Source organism: Macadamia integrifolia, chromosome 11 (assembly GCF_013358625.1).
Source record: "Macadamia integrifolia cultivar HAES 741 chromosome 11, SCU_Mint_v3, whole genome shotgun sequence".
In the NCBI taxonomy this organism is placed as follows: domain Eukaryota; kingdom Viridiplantae; phylum Streptophyta; class Magnoliopsida; order Proteales; family Proteaceae; genus Macadamia; species Macadamia integrifolia.
In genome coordinates, this window is record NC_056567.1 from 28,164,911 (window position 1) to 28,176,769 (window position 11,859).

The window sequence follows — 11,859 nt, forward strand, 5'->3', positions numbered from 1 at the left end:
AAATTGGTTATCCGAGATAGCGGATCCTCTTCTCAAGTGGGCCTCAATAACCTTCTCCCAAAGCTTCATTAGTATGGCTCATAAGTTCTATGCCTCTATGGCTATTACAATCCTGAATATCCCCTTTATTTTTTTTAGATGGGGACTACAAAGCTTCTCCTCCACTTGTCTGGCATCTTCCTTGTACTCAGAATCTTATTAAAAAGGTTGGTTAACCAAGATACCTCACAAACTAAGCTCTTCCAAACTTCTATTGGGACTTCGTTTGGGCCTGGAGTCTTTCCTGATTTCATCTTTCTTAAAGCATCTTAAACCTCAACCACACCAATCCTTCTTATATATCTATGGCATGTGGCGTCTTGGTGAAAAATGCACTCCTCCAATCTAGATCCATTCGAGATGTCCCCATTTAATAGCTTGCAAAAATAAACACCCCATCTCTTCATAATGTCTTCATCCTTTACTAGCACTCTACCATCAAATACAAGGAATTCCCATGAATCAACCTCCAGACAAAGCCAATCAATCCACATAGCATTACGCAAATCTTTGAAGGGGGATGGGGAGTGTGAAACGTCATCAATTCTCAATTTAATGACAGAGGTACAACCTAAATAACTACTTGCTAGGATAGGAAAATGAAACTATTTTCTTTCCAGAAAGAAAATAGAAATTTTATAATTAAAACAACTAGCCCATCTCTTAACTTAGAACCGTGGACACTTTTAGAAGCAGCATAAGCTACAAAACAACCCAATCTAACCCATCAAAATCTCAGAAGATAATAACAAAGGCTAAAACTCAACCTAAGCCTAGAAAACAACCCAGTTTAACCCATTAAAATCACAAAAACTAATAACAAACTAAAACTCAACATAAGCCTATCTCACAATTAATTATAACACTACAACCACAACAGAAAAATTGGACAGACCATGATATTAATGTCTCCAACCTATGACAGAAAAACCCTACACAGTAACTTGTGTTGGCCCAACAAACCAAAAACTACAAAAAGGGGCGCAACAGCTTCTAGAAAGCATAATACTTCAGCTTGAATTATTTTTCCTTTCACCTAGTTTAGCTCATGGATTCCATCATCATTACCCCTTTTTTTAATATTCATCTCCAGTGAACCACACAAGCGCCATAAACAATCCAAAGCCCCTTGCTCCATATCAGCAAATTAACCCTACAGCTAGTAAGGAAGAAGAAAGAGAGACTTCAGATTCATATCAGGCAATGGAAGGGGTTGAAAGAGATGAAATTTCAGGTAGACTATAGGAGAGATGTGTTGTGTATACATTTACGCTGCCCTTCCCTACAAGTTCGAGATTTTAGGTGAAATGGTTACAAACATGGTATCAGAGCAGAGAGGTTTAGTGTTCAATTCTTGGGTAGTGCCAAAGGGAGTTTCCCCCACTTCTTTTCCCTCGGTGTCATGTGTGGGCATGTATATGTGTCACGTGAACGGTACCAAGATGCCATACACGTGCGGGGTGTGTGGATGTATACATTTAAGCTGCCCTTCCCTACAAGTTCAAGCTTTTAGGTGAAACGGTAGATAACAAGAAGATCCACAAGTTGCATCAACAGCATGATCATAAATGCAATGCAGGTCAGCAAAACATTAAAAGTTCAATTTTTAGGAAGGGATTTGCAGACAATTTCTTCTAAGAATTTCATGCAAGAGACAGAAGTCACAGAATGCAAGATCTTGACATGTCTCCTGTCTCTGATGCTAAAATTCTTTAGTCAATAGACGTTATTAAGTTACTGCAATGGGATCTAACGGGAAACTCAACAGGTAAAGTTTCAAGAAGAAATTGGCAAATGATGATTACCTACTAAATGAAATTTCTAATCTCTAGCAGGATGTCATGGGTTTCCTTGCCTCCCTTCACCAAGCCCATACAGAAAATAAAGGAAAAAATGATAGATTCACTATTCTACAGGAATTTGAACTTCATACGTTTATGATGGAATAACTGATGAAATAGAAAGTATGTAGCGGGGGGATATGTAGGATGAACCCTAGTTTCAGAATTGCACATCCTTGTAACAAGATTTCAATAAAACCCTAAACCAGAAATTAGGTCAACAAATAAAGTTAGAAGTCAACCTTTATGGATGGGCTCAGATTCTGGTCAAAGATAGGATTATGTTAGGGTAATAAAACCCCAAAGTACTGCAGTAATTCAACAGTCAAATTTAAGTCAAGAAGCAAAACAATAAATCTAAACTCACCAAAAAAAAAAAAAAAGGAATTAAAGAGATTTTTTATCACATCAGATCAAAACCTCTGATCAGCCTAAGACTGTGATCAAAGGACCCTTTTGGAGGGTCCTTTGGTACACCAGGATATAGAAGGGATCTGATTACTGACAAAAGAGGCTCAAAACAGGGTAGCCACCACATCAATTGAGATGGTTTTTGCTGTGATTTAATTACCAGTATGAGCAGTATGTAACCAGCAATAAAAATAGGTGATGATACTACCCAAACTCAGGCTATAACTGATGTCAGCAAGCTTGGATAGGAACAGATGAAAAAGCACTTGCTTGAAGAAGGAAAATAGAGTATAGAAAGGAAGAATGTAATTTTGGCTTCCCACCAGCAAACCTGTATCAGAATTACACTGATCCAGGGATTCCCACCCTTGACTGAATCTCACAGCAGCTCCATTGAAGCAAAACATCAATTTCTTTCATCATGAAAATGTGGGGAGCTCTTAGGCTCCTGCAACTTAAAAATAGAATTGTATAGAACTGAGTTAGCCGACTAGGAAACTGAATTACTAGTTAAAAGCTACTAGGAAACTGAAAAGAAAAGTAAAAGGGAACTCTTGACATGGGGGAGCCCTAATGTATCTTAACTACTAAATCTAATAGCTAAGAAAAGATTTAAAAAAAAAAGGAAAATAACTAGCCCACAGCTTGGACTGGTGGACCCAAGCCAGCGACAGATTAAAGGCCACTAAGGCCTGTTTGCCTTTATACCTCTTACGAGAGTATGTTATAAACTCCCTTGCATCAGTACGTCAAATGGAGGATACATATCTTTGCCATGAACTGGGTCAGCAGGTGTCCTTGTATCAGTCTACAAATAAGATATTTATGAAGACCTCGATATTTCAATTGGGCAGGTCCGGATGAACATTAGAATCAGAAAACAAAAGCTTTTTACCTCCACAAAAGTAATCATTATGGGCCAAATAAAATGCTATACAACAGCCTGATAGAGGGAACGGGGTATCTGCTCAAGCATTCGTATTTGATTGGAGGAATTTAAGAACATGGATAGAGTGAACTGCAGGAAACTTGGATTTCCATCCTATATGAGGAGCCAAAAAAATTCTTGTATAGTAATAACTGCAGGAAAATTGGATTTTCATCCTATATAAGGAGCCATCTCTCTACAGCTAACCAGGAAAAAAAAAAGAGAAAGAAAGAAAGGAAAACTAGAAAGAAAACACCATACTTCATTGAAAAGAAAAGGCATACATTTCCTTCTGATGTCTCAGAGAGTTGCCGAGTCCAGGTATTGGTAAGATTAATTGTACCATCGCTCAAAGATATTGATATTCCACTTGATGCTGTTGAGTGGAGAGACAGATGGCTGTGAAATAATGAATAAGACCATGATGATAGTGAATCACTGATAAGCAGAATATTCTAAAAATATGAGGTAACTTACAAAAGCAATTGTCCTACCGCGACGTCTGTACCCCAATAAGTGACCGTAAACCAGCTGATGCCATGAACTCTATGGAAGCAACTGAAGAAATCTGATGCCTCAACACAAAAGTAGCAGCTCCACCCCCAGAATTTCCATTAACTGTCATATTGCCACCAACAGCAATAGCATTTCGCTTGGATAACTGAGATTGAACTTCACTAGACATTGCCATTCTGACAGTTATGCGTTAAACTAAACTTCAGTGTCCAGATGCAGAAATATAAAGATAGAAGAAAGCATAAATTGTTGACACAGAGACCAACTGCAAATTTTGTATCATAAAGTAACAAGAAAAGAACAAAGTCAATACCAATAAAAACCCTAGCAATCTAATAAGAACCAAACTAGATAAGAGTACAGGTCTAAGGATTTTCTGCCAACCAATAAATTTCAGCAAGGTGGAGAAAAGCTAAAAAGAGAACTGGAACAGTGCAGCAGCAGCAGCCATTTGATCAGCTGCAAGTTCTTTCTAAGCCACCCTATGAGGAACAAAATTTATCAGAAAAAGGGTCCATCGGTTCCCCCACCAACTCCCAGGTTAAGAAAAAAAATTCTGGACTAAATATGGAAAAATAAATTCAAGCTTGTTGGCTAATCAAGATTCAACAAGCTTCAATAGCCTGGCGACTGGCGAATGGCGACTAGCGACTGGCGAGCTCTCTCCAACTGCCTTCCCACGCATTCTTTCCTCATTTATCATCACATTCCAGTCCCTCCCTCTTGCTGTCTATGCTGGAACAGGGTCGAAGATTTTGACCATCCTTTTTTCTCTTGCCCCTTCTCCTCCTCTGTCTGGAAAAGGGTCCTCAGAAATTGTTGGTCTTCCCGTAGAAAAACCCTCCCCTTGAATAAAGAATGGATCTGGGTTGATATGACTTATGGTGGTTCCTCCATTTGTGAAACTACTGGGAAACTGGCCTTCTACACTACTATTAACCATCTCTAGTTGGAGCGAAACCTGTGAAGATGGACTTCCAACTCTCGATCCTTTGATAAGATTTGGAATGGCATCTACTTTGACATGAGCTCCAAACTTGGAAGTCTTCGCCAGCGTATGGTCCCCGACACCCCAAGGAACAACCTCATTGTTGTCTCCTGGGGTTTCCCTATGACTATCATATCCCCCCCCCCTTTTTTTGATCCTCCCCTCTTGATGTATCCCCTTAGCTTTCATTGTTGTTGGCCCCCCCCCTTTGGTTTCGTTGAGCCTTCCCTCCTTTTAAGGATTTGGCTTCTCCACCCCCCCTTGTATATTCTTTTTCCCCGTTTAGTTAATGAATTTTTTATTCAACCAAAAAAAAAAAAAGATTCAATAAAATTGGTATGAAGGTAGAATGATGTTAAGAAATCAAGGTTAAAAGGGTAAGTACCAGTGGAATGAGTGGTAGAGAACACTAACTCAAACCCAAGAATATCTATTTACCCCAAGGGGCCCAAGGGGGTAGCTCATCTTGCAAGAAACAATACCTCTCAAATAATAGTTCATGAGTTCTTCAACTCTCCTTGGGGCCCCTACTGGGGGGAATGAAAAAACCCAAAACCCAGAGGAACAATATGCAGATCAAGCAACAAGCCTTTTTCCTCCCCAGCTTTTGGTTCTTCATGCTTTTACTTTTGATATATTAAAGAAAAGGAAAAAATATTTGCACCACGCCAGCCCAAAAATGAAATTGCCCCCAGCCCTACAGCAATATTCGGGCATCAGAGGGATCCCTCTCCCCAAAAAAAAAAAAAAAAAAATCCACTCTAAACGAAATTCTTGGTTTAGTAATAACTAGTTTGGTGAATTTTCTGATCTAACAGAAACCAACAAAGTAGTAAGTGGCACGGAGCTAGATTTAAGAAAGTCATTAGAAAAATATAACTAGGGTGTAGCACCCCTCTTCTCTTTGCTCAGATTTCAAAGATCAGAAGCAGCAGCTATCCCCTCATTGTAAGTCTTCAAAGGAATCTAAAAGATTTATATGGAATCAATTTAAAATGGATCATAAAGCTGAAAACCAAAGAAAGATCCAAGAGATGAGATGCATACCCTCTCATAATGCCGCCCCCACTTAAAAACCGTGGCAAAGACAAAGCTGCGACAACTGAACCAGAAGGCCTAACATGAGAATATACCTTTTCCTCTTCCTTCCGCCGCCGTGACCTTTCAAACTCTTTCTTTATTTCTTCTGCCTGATTTAGCTTTGTCCCAAGCTCTAAACCTGAAGTTAATCCTTCCATACCATAGATATCATATATTTGCCTTTTATGCTCATCTGTTAAAATTTCATATGCTTCACAGATTCTCTGAAAGTTCTCTGTAGCAATATCCTTCATCTGAACCAAACAAGCATGTCAAAAAATGATTAAATTGCTTCTGTTAGAACCACACACACCCCCCCCCAACCAAGAAGTAAAGGATAATTCATCATTCAGCAAGAAAAGCAGTACTGAAACTGAAGATCAACATTCAAATGTAAGTAACAAAAAGACAGTGTAAACCAGGATACTTGGAAATTCATGTTGGGCCCACGGGGGAGGGGGGGTGCAACTGTTAACAAAGAAAACAATCAGTCTGAGTACTTGAAGCTTAAATGTTAGTAACCCGAGAGGGAGGGGAGGGAGAGATGGAGAGACACAGTAGCACCAGCAAACCAGTGTAATATATCTCAAAGACATGCTAACTCATTCCTCCTACATTCCTAGAATGAACATGAAAACGTATTAAAAAGAATGGATATAATAATCACTAAAAACACAACCATCCTTAAAAAACAAGGGAAAGGTTAATGTTTTCTGGCTTCAGTCATGTACTCAATATATGGAGAGAATCATTGATTTAAATGAAGTACAATCATTCGCTTTAGCTGTTATGTTTTTTGCTGAATTGTTTTAGCTATTATGGTTAGTTTAGTTCTTTCATTCCGAGCTAAGTTATATGAGCTTGGTGCACAAGGGACATTGCATATGATATATGTGTCAACAAAATCTTTGGAGCAGGTTGTCAGACTATATTTTTATCCCAGTTCTTCTTCCTTTCAATTTCTTAATGCATTAATCTTCTTCTCCAAACTTTACAGTTTCCTATAGGAAAATGATGCAACAACAGGTCCTCAAGAATCGGAATCGGCTGAAACCTAGAAACTGAAATCAGAAAGATGAAGCAAAGATTATCACAGATCCTTGATTTTTCGGATTTTTTTATTCAATAAGTCCTACAAATCTAGCATTCTATCTACAAGAGGTTATTTTCATTGATTTTTTACTATTTTACTGATGAAAAGAACGAAAAAATGGTCAAAAATGAAGATAAAGAGCATCATGGCCAATTCCAAAATAAGGTTGTGGGAATCAGCATTTGAGATTCCAATCTGATTCTTGAAACCGTCCGATCCTCCCATGTACCTGAGGAACACTCCTGCATTTGGGATCAGGGCAATGTCTGCACAGTCCTAGGGGTTTTTAATTAAAGAAAGCAAAGGGTCTATACGAATATACGATCCAAGTATTAAGGCTGCCCCACAACCAAGAGGGCAACCAAGAAAGCCACAAGTGATCCTGTGGAAGCAAGCTATTGACCAAACAAAAAAAAGTTCACCAATTGAGCAGAAAATATTAAAAAATTTAATTCCATTAATTCCTCCAAAATGGTTGAACAAAAACACCATTTGAGCTTCCAAGGTAGCATAAGTGAGGTTGTCCCCAAAGATATCGCTGCTTCTCTCTTTCCAACAAGTGGCAAAAGGGAGCTTCCTTTCAAGAATCTTTTTTAACACAAAGGCCAACAAATTCCTACTCCTTTTACCTTTGATACAACAAAAACAACTCAGCATTTTCCTAACTAAATGAGTTCGGGTACTTGGATCCGGGAGCGGGTAAGATAATTAAAGAGAGAGAGAGAGAGGAAACGGAAAGAAAAAAAAAGAAGGTAAGAAACAATGCAACACCACAAGGACATCTCACCTAAAAGCGGTCAGCTACATGTATCTTTGCCCTCCAAACAGCTTTGCTTAAGGTCATAATAAGGTCGAGCCCTAGCTTTTGCATGTCATTCCTTAAAACATCCTCTATGGTCATTTTAGGCATGCCCCTAGCTCTTCTCACTCCTTCCATCTAGATCTGATCACTCCTTACTAGGGCATCCCAAGGCCTCTGTTGAACATGGTCATACCACCTTAAATGACATTCTCGGAGCTTGTCCTGAATCGGGGCAACTCCCAAATCAGTTATAACTCGGTCATTTCGTAATCTATCTCTCCAAGTTTTGCCACACATCTCAACATCCTCATCTCAACTACACTCATCTTATCTATGTTATGCTTCTTGATTGCCCAACATCCTGCTCCCATACATCAAATCTGGTCTTATGACATTTCTATAGAACTTTCGTTTAAGCTTAAGAGGGATACACCAATCGCACAACACTCCTTATGCACCTCTCCACTTCTTACATCCTACTTAATTATGTGTGAGTCATGATCTTCTATATCACCTTCCTTGTTTATGGTTGACCCCAGATATCGAAAATAGTCGAGTTGCATTATTTCCCTCTCCTAGAGTTTCATCACTTCATTATCAATCCCTGTGCGACTAAAGTTACACACTTCATATTCCGTCTTCATTCTACTTATCTTAAGACCTCTTGACTCCAAAGTAGATCTTCATAACTCCAACTTATCGGTAATCCCTGCTACTATCTCATCCACTAGAACAATATTATCTGCAAAAAGCACACCATGAAACCTCACCTTGTATGTTCTTGGTTAAACCACCATGATAAGGGTAAATAGATACGGGCTTAAAGATGATCCTTGATGTAATCCAATTGTAATTGGGAACTCACTATCTTGGCCTCCCACATTTCTCAAACTAGTCACCACGCCCTCATACATGTCTTTAATCATATCCACATATTAGCTCGACACCCCACTCTTTTCCAAAATATGTCAGATTACCTTTGGTGTCTCCTAAAATTCAGTAACTCATATCCCCCACTTCTACGAATTCATTAATAGTCTTGGTAGTGTAGATAAATCAGAGTAATGGGCTTATTTTAGTAGAAATAAGCCTTGGGTTGGGTTCTATACATGTTAGACCATTGGTCTAGTAAGTTTTCTTTATAGTAGGCCACTTTAATGGGCCGAAAATATGGGTAGGAGGAATGAATACAGGATTTACTTTATTAGTTTAGTTAAAGAGTCATGTTTATTTTTAATTATCATTAAAGTGTAAATATCCAAGGTAAGATATTGGTTGGAGGGGTTTTAGGCTTAATTTGAGTCTTGTTTTGAATTTGTTATATAAGTTTGTAAGAGGATACAACACTTTACACAAATTTGAAATAGGAAGCTGGTTTTTTGCCTTTGGTTCTGAGGTGATTCAGACCTCCCTGGTGTGATTATTCAGTAGGCTCCTTGGTGGTGATTCCAGGAACATATGATGGTGATTCCAAGGTTAGGGTACTAGTGGTGATGCTAACCCTGCAGATCAGGTGGTGATTCCTGATCATATCCTTTCTATCTTTTGCTTCTATTTAGTTTTGGTTTCAGTATGATCAAAACCCAAAAAAATAAAAAATCCTTCCCGTTTTCAAGAGTCCTAGTTTGTTTTGGCTTCTTCAAAACTCCTATGGTTCAGTAATCAACCCAAAAGACAAGGGAATATTTCCATTTTGGATCAGTCTTTCAATTCTGATTTCAGTTAAGGATTTTGTTTACTGCTTAATCCACATAGTAGTCCGTTAACTGATTTTCTTCTAAACCCCCTAATTTCCTGCTGTCGAATTCTGGTTTCCAGTTAGAAATTTCAGTTTAATATCTTACGAAGGATTCTGATGTATTTTAAAATCTGATCATTGGCTGTATAATATTGATGGTTTGTTCCCTCTAGGCTCTACCTAATACGGTGTTCAACTAGTATATTTACCAAATCAGATCATTTGATATTCTGATATTCCAATTCCCTCTGGTTTCTCCTTATTCCTGCAATCCTGTCGCGAACTAATCTTCCACTGGATTCCATCAGTTTGGGATTAACATTGCATCACTTGCCAATTCATTGAATCAACCCTGCTGTAAATTGGCCGACAGAACCCTCCTTTATGGCAGAAGCACAGTTGACCAGACATTCTTGAAAACCTGTAAAACCCAGTTCAATTGTATAATTACATGAAAAATAGGTCCTATCGAAGATTTAGACAGCAGCTAATTGAGTTTTTTGCTTATTTGACGCAAACTGCCATCCATGAGCTTACAGAGCCCTGTTTTTGGTGCTTACGTCCCAGCATGTCCAATTTCCACCCGTGAAAAAATCCAGTCTTCTTTTTCTAATCATATTCTGTATGAAGAGCTTCATCAGGGTAACCTTAATTGTAGGGGTGGTGGGGGTGTCCACCAAAAACCCAGCTCAGGATTCGAATAAACACAGAATACAAGTAAGAACAAGCATTATATTGTTGGGAGACTAGTCCCACATCAGTTACCCCACCACATATACCTGTGAGTCCCTCCACCCAATAGTTCGAGCTTTTAGGTTGGATATTTACATGGTATCAGAGCATGTTTTTCCTAGTCCTACTACGGGTGTCTCTGTTCATCTGTAAACATGTACGCATTTCCATCCTGCCTATATGCGAAGGGAGTGTTGGGAGACTAATTCCACATCAGTTATCCCTAAGCCCCTCCACCCAAAATTTCGAGCTTTTGGGTTGGATATTTACATATATAACTATCACCAGAGCAAGTGAGACCGCCTTAATCCTTTTGAAACAACATATAATACCATTAATAGAACCATCCAATGTGTTAAACAAAGTAGAATGCATCATAGCAGCGTGTAGTCATACGTCAACGCAAACCCAAATCAAGCATATAAAATTCATCTTTTATGTTTAGGTACACGAGTTCTAACATCCAGGGAAGCAATTGATATCAAATTATACACTAAAAACCGCAAATCAAACTAGAGAAATTGGTTTGCTAGTGTATGAATACGGAAAGAAGTATATTACCTGAGGAGATTGATATTTATCTGGATGATAGACTTGTGCCCATTGACGATAAGCTTTCCTTATTTCTTCATCTGAAGCTTCAGGTGAGATGTGGAGTAGAGCGTACAACTCTCTGTGTGGCGGCCCGTTTTCTCCTTCCTTCATCCTTCGCTGGTGAGAAGGTTTCAACTATGACAGTTTTAGTTTCTGTAGTTGCAGCTCTGGATGACTCTTGGGTGAAGTCGGAATTGGGGTTTTTGAGGGCTTTGGATTTTGCCGGCCAAGAGCAGACGTGAATAATAAGGGCATACGACTTAAACGTTGTGAACACTGAATGGCAAAGCGGTCCCCAAATCTAGTAATCTAGTAAGTAGCAAAGGGACCTGAACTCAATGGGTCATGGTCAAACGGACGGAACTTATTGTGTGGCCTTTTATTTCCACGTGGCATACTCGGCGGTGAAGTGGCACAGTCACCATTGGATGGGCGATGTGAGAGGTACAAGTGGTGGGTTCGTACTTCGTAGTACTTCTACTGGTATATCGGGTTTTTCCTTTTTTTTTTTTTTTTTTTGGTTAACCAAGGTGTTTGGGCCAGTTTACATGCACTTCAAGTAATATTGGGGGAGATTAGCGCAGCAACCCATTGCCATAGTCTCCACTTAAATCGCAGATGCACATATGAGGAATCTAACCTAGGACCATGCGTCTATCCACACAATCCCCAATTCGTCCTAATCATCTGGGTAACCCACGAATGGGGTTAAAAGTAGGGGTGCCAATCGATTGGGCTTGGTCGGTCTCGATCGGGCCTAGTCGGGCTTGACCATTGGGAAGTCTTGCCCCATGAACTTTAGTAAACGGGCCTAGCTTTGGGGGCGGTCAATGTCGGGCTTTAATCGAGCTTTCTTAATCGGACCTTAATCGGGCTACGGACCTCTTTAAGTCTAAATGGGCTTTAAATGTGTCTACCATAAAATTCTTTTCTTAAGTGGGTTGAATGCTTAGGAATATGTGACACAAATCTTTAACAAAGAAGATAAGTGATATGAGATTATGGTTGTTCTTAAAAAAAAAAAAAAAAAAAAAAAAAAAAAAAAAAGTTATGATCATCACAACTTCAAAAACAAAGGTTGATTAAGTCAAATTTTA

At 39.0% G+C, this 11,859-nt stretch overlaps 1 protein-coding gene across 1 annotated transcript in view; it reads right to left on the reverse strand.

The window, feature by feature from the left end:
- Window positions 1-11,055, reverse strand: part of LOC122094155 (chaperone protein dnaJ 13) — a 42,755-nt gene extending 31,700 nt beyond the window's left edge. Inside the window, exons 1-4 of the mRNA XM_042664854.1 lie at window positions 10,730-11,055; window positions 5,771-6,057; window positions 3,714-3,911; window positions 3,504-3,618 (exon numbers count right to left, since the gene is read on the reverse strand). Coding sequence (XP_042520788.1) covers window positions 3,504-3,618; window positions 3,714-3,911; window positions 5,771-6,057; window positions 10,730-10,873 — 744 coding nt within the window. The 5' untranslated portion in view covers window positions 10,874-11,055. The remainder of the gene's footprint in view (window positions 1-3,503; window positions 3,619-3,713; window positions 3,912-5,770; window positions 6,058-10,729) is intronic.
- Between the last annotated feature and the right edge of the window lie 804 nt (window positions 11,056-11,859).